Here is a 21406-nt window from a genome sequence, read left to right as displayed (position 1 = left end):
AAACAATTACTGGCAACTGGTCCACCAATGTGGTGTAGAACACTTCTGTTGGGTCACAGTATGAAGAGTTTTCTTCAGTGGCCAGCAGTGGAAGATGTGACAAATCATCAGCATTGCTGTGTTGTTTGGTACCCTTGAATTCTATGTCATAAGGGTGGGCTCCTAGGAACAGTGCCCAACATTGTAACCAGGTAGCAGTCATCACTGGAATTCCCTTCCTGGGATTGAAAATGGACACAAAGGGGCTGGTGATCTGTCACTAACAAAAACTTTTGTCTGTAGAGGTAGCGATGGAACTTCTTATTCCCCATACTAGACTAAGGACCTCTCAGTCGATCCATGCGTAGTTGTGTTCTGTGCTTGTCAGTGATCTTGAAGCAAACGCAATCAGACACTTAGATCCATCTTTCATAGTGTGTGACAAAATGGCTCCAATGCCATAACAGGATGCATCATACACCAGTCTGATGGGCGAGGATGGGTCCTAATGGGTGAGCAGTTCATCGGATGTTATTAGTCTCTTTGTTTCCTTGAGTGCTTTTTCACGTCTTTCTGGCCATTCCCACTTTGCTCCTGTCTGTAACAGTGCGTTCAATGGATGCAGCACTGTAGCAATGTTTGGGAGAAACTAGATGTAATAGTTTACAAGGCCAGAATTGAACTGGCTGAAAAAGCAACACCAAGATTCCATAAAGCGCGTCCAATGCCTTACGCACTACGTCCTAAAGTGGATGCTGAACTTCAGAGTTTGGAGGTGTCTGGAATTCTCTCCAAGGTTGAATGGAGTGATTGGGCCATGAACATTGTCCCAGGATCAGGAAAGGGAAGGCCGCATATGTGGGGATAAGTTTGCCTATGTAGGGATTTCAAAGTGAGCACCACCCTGGTGCTGTGTACTGTGCAATATCCTCTGTCATGAATAGAAGACGTGTTTGCATCTTTGGCAGGCGGGGAGAGGTTTTCAAAGATAGACTTGTCACAAGCTTATCTGCAAATGGAGATTGAAGAGTCAAGCAGGAAATTCCTCACAATCAACACACACAAGGATCTGTTCCACTAGAATTGTCTCATCGTTGGCGTCGATTCAGCTTCAGCAATTCGACAAACAGCAATGGACCATTTGTTCCAAGGTATCCCAGAAACACAATATTACCTTGACAACATCATCGTGACTGGCAAGAGTGATGAAGAGCAGCTACAGAACTTTGGTTAAGTGCTTACCAGGCTGAGTGAGTGTGGTCTGTGCACAAAGTGAGAGAAATGTGAGTGTGCCAAGAATGAAATCTCATATTGTGGACATGGCATTGAGAAGCATGGATTACATAAGTCACAAGAGAAGACTGGAGCAGTGCTACAGGCAGCCAAACCAGAAAATGTGTTACAACTCAGGTCATACTTGGGCCGTGTAAACTACTACCACCAGTTTCTCCCAAACATTGCTCCAGCGCATCCCATACTTGATGCCAATTTGTTGTGTCTGTGCACAACTACATACCAACTAAGTAAAAGCATGCATGTGGGAGATGGCTTTAATTGGTGTATTCACATAGCAGCGAGAGAGAGAGAGAACAATGCACATGTGTAGATAACAGTGCACTTGCAGACTACAGATCAATACATAGTGCTAAGTGGGGTGGGGGGGGGGTGTCATCGCTCTAAAAGAAATAGATCCATACATTGCAATGGTCTGTTTTGATGTACATATGATAAGTAAATGAATCTGAGTCTGAATATACAAGACAAACGCACAGAGTCAGTGGTTTTATGAATGGGAAATTGTTTGGGAGTCATTTGCTTGAGGTCTTTGATCTTTTAGAATGGATACAGGGGCAACAATGGATGGAATATATTTCAATTTTCTGAAGGCACTTTTTCTTCCTAGAAAGTCATGAGTTTTTGCTGTTCTTAATCCTGGGGATCTGAAGATTAGGTCTCTGAATAGTGGCTCACGGATTAAGGGGAGAGTGGTGGAAGTGGGTATTCAGGGCTAGATTCAGGACAGGAAAGCAGCATCCATTATCAAAGACCCTCACTATGCAGGCCATACTCACTTCCTGCTACAGTGATCAGGAAGTTTAGAAGGTTTAGCTCCATAAATAAATGAATGTAAATCTGGGAAAACTGCTTCGATTGAACAAGCTGTGTCTTTTATCTCCCACCTAAATTCATGTTCCACTAATCAAATTGTAAGCTTGACTTTGCTCAAATCCTAGGTCCATGCATAACTGGGATTTAGTACTATATGAAATTCAGTCAAAGGCATCAGCTGCTGAAGCATTGTCCATTACAATTCATTATTCACATTTATGAGATGTTACAACATTAAAGTAAAAATCACAGAGAGTTCATTCAGACAACAGTGGTGCTAATGCTGCATAGAAACCCACTCCTATAGTCTGTTATATAATCTTGTCAGCAGACAAGGGCTTCTCATCCTTCTTTCTCATATTTCGCAAGCTTCTGTTTACAATTCACCATGACTGTCCAGATGAGAGACCATGACTTTTGAGGACAGGTTGAATGAACTTGAGCTTTACTCATTGGAGCGAAGGAGGATGAGAGGAGACTTGATAAAGGCATACAAGATAATGACAGGCATAGACTAAGTAGACAGCTAAAGACTTTTCCACAGGGTAGAAGTGACTAATGTAAGGGGGCATAATTTTAAGGTGTTTGGAAGAAAGTATAGGAGGTTAGAGATATCTTATATAGAGAGTGAGGGGTGCATGGAACACACTACCAGGGATGGTGGTAGAGGCAGATACATTAGGGACACTTAAGGAGCTCTTGGATAGTTCAAGTTCAAATTCATGTTCAAGTTTATTGTCATCTGACTGTACATACAAACAAAACAACTTTCCTCTCGACCACATTGCACCCACACAACATATATCAAAAGCAGCACATAAAAGCAAAATATTACCATAAATAAATTAATAAAATATAATTCAGAATGTATGGATGATAGAAAAATGGATGGCAATGTTGAAGGGAAGGGTTCGATTGGTTGTAGAGTAGATTAAAAGACTAGCAAAATATTGTGGGCTGAAGGACCTGTACTGTGCTGTAGTGCTGTATGTTCTATATTTGAACTACTCCTGGCACTGCAACTACACTCCTTCAGCCTCAGGACTTCCCTGCGTAATTAGTGTAGCAGATAGTGTATCACTTTACGGCGCCACAGATCACTGATTGGGGCTCAGTTCTCACCACTGAGGAGTTTATAAACTCTCCCTGTGATCATGAGGGTTTCCTTTGGGTGCTTCAGCTCCGTCCCACATTTCAAAGACATACAGATTAGTGTTATGGGTGTGCTATGTTGTTCCCAGAAGCGTGGCAACACTCGCAAGCTGCCCAGGGCAATCCGTGCTGATTTGATTTGATGTAAACAACGGATTTCACTGTATGTTTCAATGTACATGTGACAAATACAGCTAATCCTTGATCAAGATTTGAAATTTTTTTTAGAAGTGTTAGATTTGTGGAAAATGATACTGGATTTACATGCTCGTTGGCATATTGTAACTAGTCCTTATTTCTTTTCACAGGAATCAGAGGTTGGCCGGGTTTGCCTGGATTAAGAGGTCCACCAGGACCAAGAGGTACAATGAGTAGAGGTACCCCAGGTCTGCCTGGATCAGATGGTCAGCCAGGACTACCGGGAGTATCCTATGTGGGAAGGCCAGGAATACCAGGAATTCCAGGAGCAAAAGGTGAAGGAGGACTCTGTGGAGTAACGGGTGACGTGGGACCTCTGGGATTACAAGGAGAGGAAGGTGAACAGGGAGCACACGGTTCTCCCGGTGTGAACGCAATCTCACAAGGTGGCAAGTCAGGTTCTCCGGGGCCACCAGGATCTCCAGGACCTAAAGGCAAATGTGGAATCAGCGGAGAACCAGGGCTGCCGGGTTTTCATGGAGAAAAAGGGAACATCGGGATTGGCCTTCTTGGAAGAAAAGGAGAGAAGGGTTACCCAGGGCCACAGGGGATGCCAGGACCTCCTGGAGAAGGAGTTGAAGGGATGCCAGGTGTCCCTGGTACTGTTAGTACTGTGGGAGAGAAAGGTGATGTGGGAAACCCTGGTGAACCTGGTATCCCCGGGCTGCCTGGCGAAAGAGGAATACAAGGTCTTCCAGGGATCTCAGTATCAATAGCAGGAGCAAATAGAAAACAAGCAGTTGCTGGCCTTCCTGGGATAAAGGGTCCTCCTGGCCCAAAGGGTGTCAGGGGTAAACCTGGGTCACCAGCTCTTGGAGAACCAGGGTTACCAGGTATAAAGGGTGATCCTGGCCCTTGGGGCTTGTACGGTAATCCTGGCGAGAAAGGGGATCCAGGAATAGATGGACAATTTGGTATTGCAGGGCCCAGAGGAGCTCCAGGACCCATAGGTCCAGTGGGAGAGCAGGGACTTTCAGGCCCAACCGGCTATCCTGGGCCTTCGGGAGATCCTGGGGAAATCAGGCTGCAAGGACTCCCTGGATTACCGGGTGAGGAAGGACCATCAGGATGTCCTGGGATAGCAGGAAGTCGAGGAGAAGAAGGTACCCGAGGCCCACAGGGACAACGAGGACCACCTGGTCCACAAGGTGATAAAGGATCCAGTGGTATTCTTGGTGAGTTAGGGATAAAAGGCCTTCCTGGTTTTCAAGGGCCTTTAGGGCAACAAGGTGCTCAAGGATTGGAGGGACCTTGTGGAAATATTGGTGATCGGGGTGTATTTGGGCCTCGAGGTCTTCCAGGGCTAAAAGGATTGAGAGGGGATGCAGGACCACCTGGGCCTTCAGGCCAACCCAACCTTTTCCAGTTTGGAATTCTGCTGGAGGAAGCAGATGGTGGTGTGGGAATACAGGGATCACCAGGACCTCAAGGACCCTCTGGACCACCAGGACCTCCGGGTCCACCAGGGCCAGCTGGAGAAACAAATATATTGTCCAACACTTACCCTAATTTGCAGCGGATCTCAGGAGTGCGTAATACTGGTCAAGGCTTTAAAGCCAGTCTCTCTACCCCATACCCTAGAGCAGGATCACCAATAGCTTTTGACAGAATACAATACAACGAAGCCAATATCTATGATCCAGAGACAGGAATTTTCACATGTCAAATACCTGGCATCTACTATTTCTCCTATCACATCCACGTCAGAGACAGAAGTGTTCTAATTGGATTATATAAAAATGGCAAACCAATTCTGTACACGTATGATGATTACAAAGAAAGAAAGATTGACCGTGCCTCAGGGAGTGTGGTACTCGAGCTTCAAGAAATCGATAAAATATATTTACAATTGCCAGTAGAAAAGTTTGGTGGTTTGTATTCCTCCAGTATAATGCAATCGTCCTTCTCAGGATTTCTGATTCACCAAACCAATCCAATGTAATAGGTAGAGTTATATTCCTCACATTCTGTCTGGGTAGCCTCCAACCTGATGTTATGATCATTGATTTTTTGAACTTCTGGTAATTGTCCCCTGTCCCTCCTTCACCATTCCCCATTCCTATTCCCTCTCTCAACTTCTCTCCTTACCTGCTCATTCCCTCCCTCTGCTGCTCCTCCCCCTTCCCTTTCTTCCATGGTCTTCTATCTTCTCCTATCAGATCCCCCCTTTTCTAGCTCTTTATCTTCTTCGCCAATCAACTACATCTTTCTACTTCACCCTGCCTCCTGTCTCATCCATCACCTACCACCTTATATTTGTTCATCTCCTACCCCCATCTTCTTACTCTGACTTCTCTTTCTTTCCAGTCCTGATGAAGAGTCTCAGCCAAAAGCATCGACTGTTTACTCTTTTCCCAGATGCTGCCTGGCCTGCTGAGCTCCTCCAGCATTTTCTGTGTTGTAGTAGGTAGAGTTGTGAGTTAATAATCACAGCTGTATTGCAGTCTTAACAAAGGAATCACATTCTTTTTCATTGTAAATATGGAAAAGGCTTTTATTATCTCTAACACCATCATGTGAAGCTGCTTTAGTCATGAATTGTTGCTGTTGTTCTTCTTAAGCCCACCACAGGCCACTGGCAGCAGTTTGTCAGAGTCCTCTGTCCTGGGCCAGACTTTCAAGTTGTCCCCAGGTGTAACCCATCTTTGAAGATCCTTACTCTCCCAGGGATGAGGTCTTTGGAGCCTTTGTTGGCGATTCTGTAGCACTGGGTTAGTATGGAATGGGGTTGCTAGTTCCATGCCAAACCTCCTCCTTTCACAGATGTGCCTGGGACCATCCATGGTGGAGTTATGAATTGTATGTGGGACTCATAGTTAAATTTTAACAAGCCTAAAAAATGCAGATATTTCCATTTATCTTTGAACACATTTCCAACAATAAAAATATATTTTCTCTTAGCTAGATCTCAGTTTTAGTGCTTAATAGTATTTTAATTGTATTTTCAGCTCTTTTCCAATTTATTATTTATACCACATATTATAAGGAGGCACCTAATAAAATGGTCACTGAGTGTATGTTTGTAGTCTTCTGCTGTTGTAATCCATCTAGATTCAACGTGTAAGCATTCAGAGATGTTCCTCTGCACACCACTGTTCGTAACGCATGGTTATTTGAGTTACTATCACCTTCCTGTCAGCTTGAACCAGTTTTGCCATTCTCCTCTGACCTCTCTCATTACCAAGGCGATTTTAGCCACGGAAATGCCTCTTACTGGATGCATTTTGTTTCTTGCACCATTCACTGTAAACGCTGGAGACTGTAAAGCATGAAAATCCCAGGAGATCAGCAGCTTCTCAGATACTCAAACCATCTGACACCAATAATCATTCTGCAGTGAGAATCACTTATTTCATCTCCATTCTGATGTTTGGTTTGAACAACAACTGAACCTCTTGACCATGTCTGCATGCTTTTATGCATGGAGTTGCTGCCACGTGATGGGCTGATTAGATTTTGCATTAATAAGCAGGTGTATAGATGCATGTAATTAAGTTGTCACTGAATGTGTATTAAATGTTTATATATACTGTGGTTCAATAATAATAATATTAATACTATTTAGAATTATAAAAAGAAAATAAATTACAATTTTGTAACATTGATGAGTCATTTTTGAGAATTTGGTTCCAGATGTTAGTTCAATCACATACCCGCATCCAACATGCTTTAATAAGTCAAATGTGTCAGAAAATAAATGTAGTGATCCAAATCTTTAGAGCAAGAACACAGAATAATCAGTGGGTTCTCTTTGAAATCTTAAATGTGCTTGGACACCTATTAATCATCTGATTATAGAAACATGGAAACATAGAAAATCTACAGCACATTACAGGCCCTTCAGCCCACAATGTTGTGCCGACCATGTAACCTACTCTAGAAGCCGCCTAGAATTTTCCTACTGCATAGCCCTCTATTTTTCTAAGCTCCATGTACCTATCTAAGATTCTCTTAAAAGAACCTATTGTTTCCGCAAAACACTCTATTGTATCCAATTGTGATTTATGTCTCAAGATCTAAAGTTGTCACCATGAATACCTACGTTTTAGATTTTTATTCATTTTGAAGATCTGTATGTTATATGAGTAAATTGTGATTGTGTCATTATGTCTCTTGGACCTTTACTCTTGCAACAATTTACTATTTCAATTTTGCGCTATCATTTTGCTCATTGTGAATTAAACATTCAAATTTTTCTTTGACTTGCACAATTTTTAGGTGCAATAACAACTTTTCTCACAAGTATTTTACATCTGTAACAGTGAATGAATCTATGTGATATATTTCACATAAAGTTCCAGTTTAAACTTTAAAAGTTTGCAAACCAATTAAAAGGATGTTTATTATATATACACTCATCTTATTGGGTACATCTGAAACTAATAAAGTGAGTAGAGCAAGAGATAGAACATAGAACAGTACAGCCCAGGAACAGGCTACTTAGCCCACAATGTTGTACTGAATCAACTAAGAAGCAAAACAAAAACACCGATCCCTCCCAGCAACACCATGTCCAAATCCCTCCATCTTCCTTACATATATGTGCCTATCCAAATGTCTCTTCAAAGCCTATAATGTACAGGTATCTGCCTCTTCCACCATACCAGGCAGTGCATTCCAGGCATCCACAACTCTCTGAGTGAAAAAATTTACCCCTTGAACCTACCTCTTCTCACCTTCAGTGCATGCCCCCTGGAATTAAATATTTCAACCCTAGGAAACAGATACTCTCTGTCCACTCTACCTATGCCTCTCATAATCATATAAACCTCTGTCAGATCTTCTCTCAGCCTCCGGCTTTCCAGAGAAAACAACCCAAGTTTATCCAGCCTCTTATTATAGCACATGCCCCCTAAACCAGGTAGTATCCTGGGAAACTTCATATACATTGAAATAGAGAGAGGGGAAACAGGTAGGATGTAGAAGGATTTATACATTGCGAGCATGGACAAGAAAGTGGCAAATGAAATACAATGTTTGAAAATGCATGGCCATGCATTTGGTAGAAAAAATATGCTGACTATTTTGTAGATGAGGAAAAGATCCAGGAATCTGAGATGCAGAGGGACCTGGGAGTCCTTGTGAAGAACACACTGAAGGTTAACTTGCAGGTTGAGTTAGTGGTGAGGAAGGCAAATGCCATGTTAGCATTCACTTCAAGAGGTCTAGAATACAAGAGCAGGGATGTGATGCTGAGGCTTTATAAGGCACTGGTGAGGCCTCACCTTGAGTATTGTGAACTGTTTTGGGCTCCTCAACTTAGAAAAGATGTGCTGACATTGGAGAGGGTCCAGAGGAGGTTCACAAGGATGATTCCAGGAATGAAAGGGTAATCATACGAGAAACATTTGATGGCTCTGGGTCTATACTCGCTGGAATTTAGAAGTATGAGGGGAGATCTAATTGAAACCTTTTGAATGTTGAAAGGCCTAGACTGAGTAAATGTAGAAAGGATGTTTCCCATGGTGGGAGAGTCTAGGACAAGAGGGCATAGCCTCAGGATAGAGGGGTGCCCTTTCAAAATAGAGATGCGGAGAAATTTCTTCAGCCAAAGGGTGGTAAATTTGAGCAATTTGTTGCCACGTGCAGCTGTGGAGACCAGGTCATTGGATGTACTTAAGGCAGAGATTGATAGACTCTTGATTGGACATGGCATCAAAGGTTACAGGGAGAAGGCCGGGAACTGGTGTCGAGGAGGAGAAAGAAAAAAAAGATCAGCCATGATTGAATGGCGGAGCAGACTCGATTGGCCAGATGGCCTAATTCTGCTCCTATGTCTTATGGTCTTATGTCTTATGGAATAGAGGAGAAGGGAACTAGTTCAAAGTTCAAAGTAAATTTATTATCAAAGTACTGTATATGTCACCATATACTACCCTGAGATTCATTTTCTTACAGATATTCGCAGTAGAACAAAGAAATACAATAGAATCAGTGAAAACTACAAAGACTGACAAACAACCAATATGTAAAAGAAGACAAACTATGCAAAGACAAAAAGAATAAATAAGTAAATAACTAATACTGAGACCAGATTGTAGAGTCTTTGAAAATGAATCTTGTTGGAGATGGATCCCACCACCAAGCACATCTTTCCCTCCCTCCCACTTTCTGCATTTTGCATGTAACTCCCTTGTCCTTCATCCCTTCCACTGATTCCCCTCCTGGTGCTTATCCCTGCAAGTGGAACAAGTGCTGAACCTGCCCCTACACCTCCTCCCTCACTATCATTCAGAGCCCTAAACAGTCTTTCTAGGTGAGGCAACACTTCACCTGAGAGTCTGTTGGGGTCATATACTGTGTCTGGTGATCCCGGTGTGGCATCCTGTATATTGGTGAGACCCAACATAGGTTGGAAGAACATTCACCAAGCACCTATGCTACATCTGCCAGAAAGAGTGGGACCTCCCAGTGGTCACCCATCTTAATTCCACTTCCCATTCCCATATGTCTATCCATGACTTCCTCTACTGTTGCGATGAGGCCACACTCAGGTTGGAGGAGCAACACCTTATATTCTGTCTGGATAGCCTCCACCCTGATGACATGACCATCAATTTCTCAAACTTCCGATAATTGCCCCCCCCCCCCCCACACTTCATCATTCCTCATCCCTCTTTCCCTCTCTCACCTTATCTCCTTGCCTGCCCAGCTCTGGTGCTCCTCCCCCTTTTTCTTTCCCCCAGGCCCTTCTGTCCTCTCCTATTAGATTCCCCCTTCTCCAGCCCTGTATCTCTTTCAACAATCAACTTGCCAACTCTTCTTTCACCCCTCTCCTTCCCGGTTTCACCTATCACCTTGAGTTTTACCCTCCCCTCCCCCCCACCTTTTAACTCCACTCCTCATCTTTTTTTCTGCAGTCCCGCTGAAGGGTCTCAGCCTGAAACATCATCTGTATTCCCTCCATAGATGCTGCCCAGCCTGCTGAGTTCCTCCAGCATTTTGTGCGTGTTGCTTGGAGTTCCAGCATCTGCAGGTTTTCTCTTGTTTGCGATTGAAGCTCTGACTCCAGCTAACATAGCTTTCCAGATCATTGAGGCAAGCAAGCCTCCAAACATAACCAGAAGGCTGTGGTCCTCTTGGAGAAAGCGAGTGTAAAGGAGAATTAAATGATTTTTACTCTCGATCTGATATAGCATAAAACACACAATAAGCATAAAGAACACAACAAACATCATATAAATGCGGACCTATAAAACACATTGTAAAAGTAACTGAGTGTAACCATATATGCATAAGAATAGTTTATACTGTATATATAGACTGTATGTACCTAAAATAGAGTGAAAGTGAAAACAGTGACTGTCAGTGCAGGTAAGAGGTGTGGAGTGTGAGTGTAAGTGGCAGTGAACGGGCTGCTGAAGGGTTGTGGAGAGGAGTGGCTGATGTGGATGTAATGGTGGGGGCGGTGCGCTTGGCGAACAGCTGGTTTATTGAACGGAAGTGTTCATCAGCCTGGCAGCTTCAGGGAACTGATTTTGAGCCCAGTGATCCTGGTGTGGATGCTTCATAGCCTCTTCCCTGATGGAAGTCGGACAGACAGTCCAGAAGCAGGGAGAGTGGGATCCTTTATGACATTGCTGGCCTTTTCCCAGCACCTTTTAAAGCAGAGGTTGAAAGGTTCTTGATTAGTAAGTGGGTCAAAATTAGAGGTAAAAGGCAGGAAGATGGGGTTGAGAGGGAAATTAAGTTGATCAAAAGGCCGAACAGACTCAAAGGGCCAATAAGACCAATTCTGCTCCTTTGTCTTATGGTCTTACGGTCTATCTGCACATTGACATGATCTGACTTCTGTACAGTTAATGATATTCCTTTGTCTCTGGGCCTCTCCTTCACAAAACCCAGAAGCCAAGTGTACCCCTGGACATCTGGTCTACATTTCCAAACTCCACTTTACCTGGCTGGTTGGTGATTTGGCTGTGCATAATATGAGTCCATCATGCAGTCACTTCACAAGCCAGAATGTTCATCTAAACCCCAGAAAATTAGTTTGCCGCCATGAAATCAAACATTGATGATTTGTAAATTGTTCCTAATATACAAAGGCATGATATGCATTGATATTATTCTCTGCTTGTCTCTACATACTTGGGCAACTGTCTACCCTCGGCAAAGAGTCAAAACCTTTTCTTTGACCAGCGGCCAATCCAGACATTGGAAGTGTGGAGAGGAGGGGACTTCAATCAGGTCCACTGCCCAAGGATAAAAGGGAGGAGCAGGTCACTGGTTTTGACCAGTGGCCAATCAGTGTTTGGGATTAATTAGTAAGAGCAAATTGAAGGAAGGCAGGGGCAAGCGCAGCGGCTGTTGTCTGAGTAGACATCGCGAGGTGATCTTAAGGCTTCATTCGGAGACAGCAAAGAAAAATAAAACTCAAGTCTTTTTCCTTCTCTTCTTTATATCTGCTCAGCTAGGGCAGCAGAAATGCCAGGCAGGATAGTGAAATGATCCTCTTGCGGGACATGGGAAGGCAAGGAGACCTCCAGAGTTCCTGACGACTACAATTGTGAGAAGTGCATCCAGCTACAGCTTCTAACCGTGTTAAGGAGTTGAAGCTGGAACTGGGTGAACTCCAGATCATTTGGGAGGCTGTAGGGGTGACAGATAGGACATACAGACAGTACACAGGAAACTGGGTGATAGTCAGCAAGGGGAAGGACTAGAGCCAACCCCTCAACAACAGACAAGTCACTTTGGATACTGTCAGGGGGGGGGGGGGATAATCCAGCAGAGGGAAATCGCAGTGGTTGGGTCTCTGGCAATGAGTCTGCCTCTGTGACTCAGAAGAGAAGGGGGCAGAAGAAGCGCACTGTGGTGACAGGGGATCGTTCGTTAGGGGAACTGACAGGAGGTTCTGTGTGTGAAAATGAGATGAGCATGTTGCCTCCAGGGCACCAGGGTCGAGGATATCTCTAATCGAGTCCTCAGCATTTCTAAGTGGGAGGGTGAACAGCCAGAAGTCATGGTCCATGTAGGTACCAATGACATGGGTAGGACAAGTGACAAGGTTTTGCAGAGGGAGTTCAGGAGTTAGGTACTAAATAGAAGGGCAGGACCTCTGGGGTGTGATCTCAGGATTGCTACCTGTGCCAGCTGCTAGTGAGGCTAGAACAGGGAACTTTATACAGATTAATACGTGGCTAAGGGGTTGATGTATGAGAGAAGGCATAAGATTTTTTGGATTACTAGGCTCTCTTCCAGGGAAGGTGGAATCTGTACAGAAGGGACAGTTTGCATCTAAACTGGAGGGGAACTAATATCCTTGCAGGCAGGTTTATTAATGCTGCACAGTGGGGTTTAAACTAGAGTTGCAGGGGAATGGGAACCCGAAAGCCAGAACAGTAAGTGGAGAGGTTGAGGAGACAGATGTTGATAAGACTTCAGACAAAGTTAGGAATCTTAAGGTTGAGTATGGTGTGACTAGTGTCCTAAGCTGCATATATTTCAATGCAAGAAGTATCGTAGGAAGGGTGGATAATAGTGTTAAGGGTGAAGTAGCTGGTTTACAGAGGCAATTATGTTTTGAGGAGAGTCTGTTGATAGGGCAAAATTGCAGTCAACAGGATGAGTTGCAAAGTAAAAGGCAGAAAAAAATCCAAAAGGGTGAATACAGCACTGAAGGTGTTGTATCTGAATGTGCATATTATACACAATAAGATAGATGAACTTGCAGCACAATTGCAGATGGGTAGGTATGATGTGGCATCACTTGGAGATTACAACTGGGAGCTTAATGTCTAAGGATACACATTGTATCAAAAGGATCAGCAAGAAAGCAGAGAGGGTGGCATTGCTCTGTTGGTACAAATGAAATCAAGCGGTGACATAGGGTTAGAAGGTGTTGAATCATTGTGGATGGGGCTAAGGAACTACAAGGGTAAAAAGACCCTGATGGGAGTTGTATACAGATCCTCAAACAGTAGTAAGAATGTGGCCTAAAAATTACAACTGGAGATAGAAAATAATGTCAAAAGGGCAATGTTACAATAGTCATGGGGGACTTCAATATGCAGGTAGATTGGGAAATTCAGGTTGGTGCTGGAGTACAGGAGGGGGCATTTCTGGAGTGCCTATGAGATGGCTTTTTAGAACAGATCGTGGTTCAGCCCACTTGGGGATCAGCTGTTCAGGATCAGGTGTTTTGCAGTGAACCAGAACTGAGTCAGACCCCACTTGGAGTACTGTGCTCATTTCTGATCGCCTCACTACAGGAAGGATATGGAAACCATAGAAAGGGTGCAGAGGAGATTTACAAGGATGTTGCCTGGATTGGGGAGCATGCCTTATGAAAACTGGGTTGAGTGAACTCGACCTTTTCTCCTTGGAGCAATGGAGGATGAGAGGTGACCTGATAGAGGTGTATAAGATGATGAGAGGCATTGATTATGTGGGTAGTCAGAGGCTTTTTCCCAGGGCTGAAATGGTTGCCACAAGAGGGCACAGTTTTAAGGTGTTTGGAAGTAGGTACAGAGGACATGTCAGAGGTAAGTTTTTTACGTAGGGAGTAATGAGTGTGTGGAATGGGCTGCCGGCAACGGTGGTGTTGGCAGATACGATTGGGACTTTTAAGAGAGTTTTGGATAAGTACATGAAGCTTAGAAAAAAAATAGAGGGGTATGGGTAACCCTAGTAATTTCTAAGGTGGGGACATGTTTGGCACAACTTTGTGGGCTGAAGAGCCTGTATTGTGTTGTAGGTTTTCTATGTTTCTACTTGATTAGAGAGCTTAAGGTAAAAGAACCCTTGGGGCAAGTGATCATCATATGATCAAATTCATCCTGAAATTTGAGGAGAAGCTAAAGTCAGATTTAAAGTCAGTATTAAACGGGAGTAAAGGAATGAGGGAGGAGTTGACCAGAATTGATTGGAAAAGAACACTGGCAGGGATGTCAGCACAGCAGCAATGGCTGGAATTTCTGGAAGCAATTTGGAAGGCACAGGATACATAGATCCCAAAGAGGAAGAAGTATTCCAAAAGAAAGATGATGCAAGTGTATCTAACAAGAGAAGTCAAAGCCAACATAAAAGCCAAAGAAAGGGCATATATACAGAAAAGATTAGTGGGAAGTTAGAGGATTGGGAAACTTTTAAAAACCAACAGAAGGCAATGAAAAAGTCATTAAGAAGGTAAAGATGGAATATGAAAGTAAGCTAGTCAATAATATTAAAGAGGATATCAAAAGTTTCTAAAAGTAAAAGAGGTGAGAGTGGACATTGGACTGCTGGAACACCATGCTGGGGTCGTAGTTTTGGGGGAACAATGAACTGGCGGATGAACTGAATAAGTATTTTGCATCAGTTTTCACTGCAGAAGACACGGGCAGTATGGTGGAATTTCCAGGTGTCAAGAGTCATGAGGTGTGCAAAGTTACCATAACTAGAGAGAAGGTTCTTGGGAAACTGAAAGATCTGAAGGTAGACAAGTCACCTGGACCAGATGGTGTACACCCTGGAGTTCTGAAAGGGGTGACTGGAGAGGTCATGAAGGCACTAGTAATGATCTTTCAAGAATCACCAGATAGCTTTCAATGTCTCAGTAAAGCAGCCAGCATAAACCCTGAAAATTCTCTCTTTTGCCCTCTCCCATTGGGCAGAAGATACAAAAGCACGTACCATCAGCCTCAAGGACAACTTCTATCCCACTGTTATATGGCCATTGTACAGTATGAGATGAACTCTTCACTTCACAACTTACCTTGAGCTTCATCTGCCTGCACTGCCCTTCCTCTGTGATTGTAACTCTTATTCTGTATCCTCTTCCCCCTCCCTCTTTGTACTGATGCGGTGAAAGGACCTGTATGGATGGCAGACAAGACAACGTTTCTACATTGCACTTCGGTACATGCGACAGTAATAAACAAGTTATCAGGGCACAGTAGTGTAGTGGTTAGCACAACAGTACCAGCCACCCGGGTTCAATTCTCGCTGCTGCCAACAAGGAATTTGTGCATTCGCCCCGTGACTGCAAGGGTTTCTTCAGGTGTTCCAGTTGCCTCCCAAAGACAGCCTGAGGATTGAATTGGTGATTGTAAATCATCCTGTGATTAGGCTAAGATTAAATCGGGGTATTACTGGGTGTCCAATCACAAATACAGAAAATCCGCAGGTGCTGGAAAACCAAGCAAGGCACACAAAATGCTAGAGGAACTCAGCAGGTCTGGCAGAAAAAGAGTACAGTCAGCGTTTAGTGCAGAGACCCAAACATCATCTGTACTCTTTTCCACAAATCATTGGGTGGCTTGGCTGGAAGGGCCAGAGAGGCCTGTTCTGCGCTGTATCTCAATCAACCAATCAACACATAAACATTTCCCCAGACTCCTCGACATCGATGACCAAAAGTCTGGACAAGTAATCTGTTTTATGGAAAACTGAGGCTCCGAGAGTCATAACCACGGTGAACGGAGTATGTTACCGATCATGAGGAATTTAATGTCTGGGTCTATCTGCATGGGTTCACCCCGCAAGACTTAGGCACATCTCGATTCATTCAGCATCTCCCTCAACATCATGCTTAGCACCTCTGCTTCTCTTCAGAACACAGAACACCTTACAAGTTTGGAATCCCATTCATTGTCCTAAGGGTAATCGATCCACAGCTGCGGGCACTGAAATCAAGGACACGCCGAGTTCACGCGGCGGAGGAGTAGTTCTCTTCGAGAGCTTCCGCGGGTGCTGGAAGCTGAGCCCTGTATTCGGCAGCAGCGCGTCGGAACAGGCAGACTCTTTTAATTTGAGACGGTAGAGCAGGCTGTATGAAGTTCATAAACCCGAGTTCATTTCTTGAGGCTGACACTTGTATCTCTCCCCAATTTAGTCCAAAATCCTCAGACTGTCAAGATTGGTGGCAGATCAACACCTTCAGACTTTATCACCTCCAGTCAGAGTCACCTTATGTACAGGCAATCCAGTACCCAACGTCACTTTTGGACATACAATCAATCTATGTACATAAGATATCTTAGGGATATAGAAACATAGAAAATTGCAGCACAGAAACAGGACCTTCGGCCCATCTAGTACCTGCCGAACTTTTTATGTATTTATATTTATTATGTTTTTTTAATTATTGTGTTCTTATCGTATTGTTTTTTGTGCTCCTCAGATCCAGAGTGACAATTATTTCATACTTCTATTCTGGGAATGACAGTAAGCGATCTGGAATCTTGAATGCACAATTTAAGTGCAATGGCATGTCTCCTTTGTTAAGGACACCCCTTTCTTTAAACATTCCACTGGCAAATCAGCACTTACCGGACCAGGAAATAAAGAGTTTTTTCCATAGTGCGCGGGGACGTTACCTAGCTGAGCCTGTTCGGTACGGGTAAGGTGTGTTTACTCGATGTCAAAGTTTCAGTGCAGATTCCTACCACCTTTTTTTCCCTGGCGAAAACACTTCCTGGTTCGAGATCCAAGTGCAGCGAGCGTTCTCAGTAGAAAGGCCAATGGAACGCGCACAAGGAGTCCGCTTTCTTTTACACTGTAAAAGCTTTTACTTTATATGTATATATATCTTTTAAAAACGACGATTTGTTGCAAGTTGGCTGTTGTCCGATGTGTTTTTGGCGCGCAGATTAAATAAACAGCAACACCATGGGGAATTTCATTCGGACTCACTGTGTCTGGCTGAAGTGCATCTGCCCGTGTGTTTTCAAGAAACCCAAGCCCAACGAGCCGGAGTTGCCGGTGACGGCGGTCAGAAGCAATGCCCCATTCTCCCGTCCGCTGCCCGCCGAACCGGCTCAGAAGTTGTCGATCCCCGACAAGCGCAAGATCTACGTGGCTCTGTACGACTACTCGGCTCGCACGCCCGAGGACCTGAGCTTCGAGACGGGCGAAAGGCTGGAGGTGATCGATCAGTCGCTGGACAACTGGTGGCTGGCGCGCTCGCTGAAGCGGGGGGACGGCAGGCAGGGGTATATCCCCAGCAACTACGTGGCGCTCGACTGCAGCATACAGGCAGAGCCGTGAGTACCGAGCTGTTATGTTCAGCCGTAGACAGGTGTCTGTGTTTGCTTCAGAGGACAGTGTTCCAGAGAGCACGGTTATTCACTGCTGTCCGACCACAGTAAAAATGGACCTTTGTCACGCTGGTACAAACTACCATGTCATCGGTACCAGTGGTCAGTTAGAAAGGTTGAAATAGGATAACTCCAGACGACTTCTGAACCCCGATCAGTGACCATAAAACGTAGGAACATAATTAGGCCATTCGGCCCATCGGGTCTGCTCTGTCATTCCACCATGGCTGATTTATTATCCCTCTCGACCCCATTCTCCAGCTTTCTCCTCGTGACCTTTGACGCCCTTACCAATCAAGAACCCATCAGCCTCCGCTTTGGATATACCTGTACTCAGTGACTTGGGCTCCACACCCGTCTTTGGCGATGAGTTCCACAGATTCACCGCCAAAATTCCTCCTCACCTCTGTCCTAAAGGGACGTCCTTCTATTCTGAGGATGTTCTAGGCGCCCCCACTTGATGCACATCTATGTAACTCTCCCTGGAGCTGAAATTCACTCCCTTGTCCTAATCAAAAGCAAGGCACACATGGAATAAGTGATGAGATGCTCTCAGAGAGCCTTGAACACTACTCTTCACATAGTTTGTATCTTTGCTTTTCGATTTGCACTTCAGGAAGTGGCGCTTTTGGAAAGGACTTCGAAATGACCGACACATTTCGAATGCGCTGGTTCACATAACGAAATGGCACATTAGTTACTAAAATGATAATCTTTCAGCAATAGTTTCCATATGCTGCAGACCAGGAAACAATGTATGGCTCTTGATTGGTAAGGGCGTCAAAGGTTACTGGGAGAAGGGAGGAGAATGGGGTTGAGGGGGTTAATAAATCAGCCATGTTGGAATGGTGGAGCAGGCTCAGCAGGCCGAATGGCCTAATTCTCCTGATATGTTTTATGCTCTTATGGATTGAATACTATTGTTGCAGGCCACTGATATTTTGTGGGTAATTTAAATTAACAATGATACACAAATATATTAATGTTTGCTGAGGATTTGTTTGCTGTTTTTGTCATCTTAGCCTGATGCTAAGTAACTTATAGAATATCCACTTGAAAAATGTGGTGACATTAATTTCATAAAAACACTTACTGGTAATCTCATTAAGATGGTATACATTCAATGGCTACTTCATTAGGTACCTTCTGTACCCTATACAGCGGCTAATGAGTGTATGTTCATGGCCTTCTGCTGCTGTAGCCCATCCACTTCAAGGGTTGACATGTTGTACGTTCAGAGATGCTCTTTTGCACACCACTGCTGTAAAGCATGATTATTTGAGTTACTGTCGCATTCCTGTCAGCTTGAACCAGTCTGGCCATTCTCCTCTGGTCTCTCTTGTTAACAAGGTGTTTTTGCCCACAGAACTGCCACTCAATAGGTGATTATTTTTTTTTTTTGCTTTTCGCACCATTTACTGTGCATGAAAATCCCAGGAGATTTGCAGTTTCTGAGATACTCAAACCTCCCCGTATGGCACCAACAATCATTCCACAGAGAAAATTACTTATATTACATTTCTTCCCCATTCTGATGTTTGGTCTGAACAGCAACTGAAACTCCTGGCCGTGTCTGCGTGCGTTTATGCGCTGAGGTGATGCCACATGATGGCGGATCAGATATTTGCATTAATGAGCAGATGTACAGGTGTACAGAAGTGCCTAATGAACTGGCCACTGAGTGGATGTGATTCAGGTTTAGCTTTTGATTTATAGTGTTCCGTGTCGACTGTGTTGCTCTACATTTCCAGCTCCTGCACAATCTCTTGTGTTTACATAGTTCTTTTTTAAATGCCCAAATACTTGAGCCAGAATAACTATGGAAAGTAAACAAAGACGTCGATGACATTTTATGACATACAGACGAGATTAACTGGCAAAGGTCAAAGCCAGGTGTAAAGATGGATTCTAAATCTGTCAGCAGGAGAAAATTTGGAATATATGCTCAGAGTTGTGAAATAATTCCAGCGTTAATTATGTCACCAAATCTAAAAATAGAAAAATTCATATGATTTTTATTTTATTGATCACCGAGTTATAGGAAAGATGTCAACAAAATAGAGAGAGTACAGAGAAGATTACAGAGTACAGAGAACAAGTTAGGTCTTTATTCTTTGGAGCATAGAAGGTTGAGGGGGGGACTTGATAGAGGTATTTAAAATTATGAGGGGGATAGATAGAGTTGACGTGGATAGGCTTTTTCCATTGAGAATAGGGAAGATTCAAACAAGAGGACATGAGTTGAGAGTTAGGGAGCAAAAGTTTAGGGGTAACACGAGGGGGAATTTCTTTACTCAGAGAGTGGTAGCTGTGTGGAATGAGCTTCCAGTAGAAGTGGTAGAGGCAGGTTTGATATTGTCATTTAAAGTAAAATTGGTTAGGTATATGGACAGGAAAGGAATGGAGGGCAATGGTCTGAGTGCAGGTCGGTGGGGCTAGGTGAGAGTAAGCGTTCGGCATGGACTGGAAGAGCTGAGATGTTTCCTGTTTCCGTGCTGTAATTGTTATATGGTTATATGGTTAAATTAAATCATCATATGCAGCAACCGTTAGCTGCATGTGTGTGTGGCTGCACAGTTACTGAAATGCTCCCACACATAGGCTTTGTTGCTGATCAGCTGAAATTAAAAAAAGTTTATGAAACATGAATGATTTTATTTGATATATCCTTTAATTAATAAATAAAATTCAAAGTACACTAGTTTTAAATTTCCATTCTAAATATTCACTGTATGCATATTACAAAAGCTGGAGTCACAGAGTCATAGAAAAATACAGCACAGAAACAGGTCCTTTGGCCCATCTAGTCCTTGCCAAACCATTTAAGCTGCCTAGTTCCATCTACCTGCACCTGGACCATAGATCTCCATATCCTTGCCATCCATGTATCCATCCAAACTTCCCCTAAGCGGTGAAATCGAGCTCGCATCCACCACTTGGACTGGCAGCTCGTTTAAAGTGCTGTACAGTTTTCAGGCTGTGTAGAGAAAAAATCCTGCTCAGAACAATAGCTGGTCTGCACAGTTGTAAAAAAAAACTTTGAGGAACCTTGGTGGCATCTGAATTCCCTCGACTGAAAGTAGTTTTGAATTTTCTGCCAGGTATATGGGGATGGCGCAGGTTACAATAGATTTTCTGTTCATCTGTGGTTTGAAACGATACAATAAACCCTTGAATACAACTTCTGAAACCTTTATTCCCCCTTTCATTTCTATAATAAAAGTAAACACTTACTTTGCAAGGGCAGTTTAAATTTTGGAGTTCCTCTCCACGCCTTAAGACGCATTGGGTGGCAACCTTGCCATTTTGTTAGCATTTTTTTTCTCTTTTTTTTTACGTGGCTGAGTTTCTAGATCGATGCTCGGCCCAGTACATCTGGCAAGGAGCCAGCCATATTTGAACCCAGGACCATTCACCTCGAAGTCCAGTGCAGATCCCACGACTCCACCAGCCAGCGATTAATATAAGTGGGACTGCTTTAGTATGTCCTGTTTTATCGTGTCATTTGTCTCTCACGTTAGATATGTCTTATGAGGGATAAAGTCTTCACTTTATTTCAGCTTGGAACCCCTTTCATAAATGGCTTATAAAACTATTTGAAATCCTTCCATGATTTCAGAAAGCAAACTAGAATGTGTTGATAAAGTTGCCAGGAATCATCTCACATATTGATTCCTCAGGAAAGAGAAAGCTGTAAGAGCTCAGTGCATCGGAGTTTGGAGTTCAGCTCCAAACGCTTGTATGTACTGCTTGTGAATGCCCGAGCTTTCCTCAGGGTGCCCCGGTTTCCCCCCACATTCTAAAGGATTGCCAGTTAGTAGGTTAATTAGATATTGTAAATTGTCCTGTGATTAGGTGAGGCTCGTTGGGCTGGAAGGGCCTGTTCTGTGCTGTATCTCTAAATACAGTAACATGCAAAAGTCTTTGGCACACATATATATGTAACTAGG

General features: G+C 43.7%; 2 protein-coding genes and 1 long non-coding RNA gene across 5 annotated transcripts in view; 2 read left to right on the top strand and 1 right to left on the bottom strand.

Moving 5' to 3' along the window:
* Positions 1-6993, top strand: part of LOC140733719 (uncharacterized) — a 65649-nt gene extending 58656 nt beyond the window's left edge. For both annotated transcript variants that reach the window (XM_073057431.1, XM_073057432.1), the window contains exon 3: positions 3549-6993. In XM_073057431.1, the coding sequence (XP_072913532.1) occupies positions 3549-5380 (1832 nt within the window). In that variant the 3' untranslated portion in view covers positions 5381-6993. The remainder of the gene's footprint in view (positions 1-3548) is intronic.
* A 2265-nt stretch (positions 6994-9258) lies between these two features.
* LOC140733723 (uncharacterized) lies at positions 9259-17182 on the bottom strand. Of its 2 annotated transcripts, none has more exons than XR_012100340.1 (3): positions 17053-17182; positions 15134-15232; positions 9259-10516 (listed from the first exon to the last, which is right to left on the bottom strand). It is a non-coding gene; the product is annotated as an uncharacterized lncRNA (long non-coding RNA). The 2 variants fall into 2 exon arrangements; XR_012100339.1 differs by lacking the exon at positions 17053-17182 and adding an exon at positions 16690-16856.
* frk (fyn-related Src family tyrosine kinase) overlaps positions 17029-21406 on the top strand; it is a 130211-nt gene continuing 125833 nt past the window's right edge. Inside the window, exon 1 of the mRNA XM_073057434.1 lies at positions 17029-17402. Within this exon, the coding sequence (XP_072913535.1) occupies positions 17029-17402 (374 nt within the window). The remainder of the gene's footprint in view (positions 17403-21406) is intronic.

The sequence above is a fragment of the Hemitrygon akajei genome, chromosome 9, assembly GCF_048418815.1.
Source record: "Hemitrygon akajei chromosome 9, sHemAka1.3, whole genome shotgun sequence".
Taxonomy (NCBI): domain Eukaryota; kingdom Metazoa; phylum Chordata; class Chondrichthyes; order Myliobatiformes; family Dasyatidae; genus Hemitrygon; species Hemitrygon akajei.
Note: the sequence above shows the minus strand (reverse complement) of the source record. Positions and strands in the feature narration are given on the sequence as shown.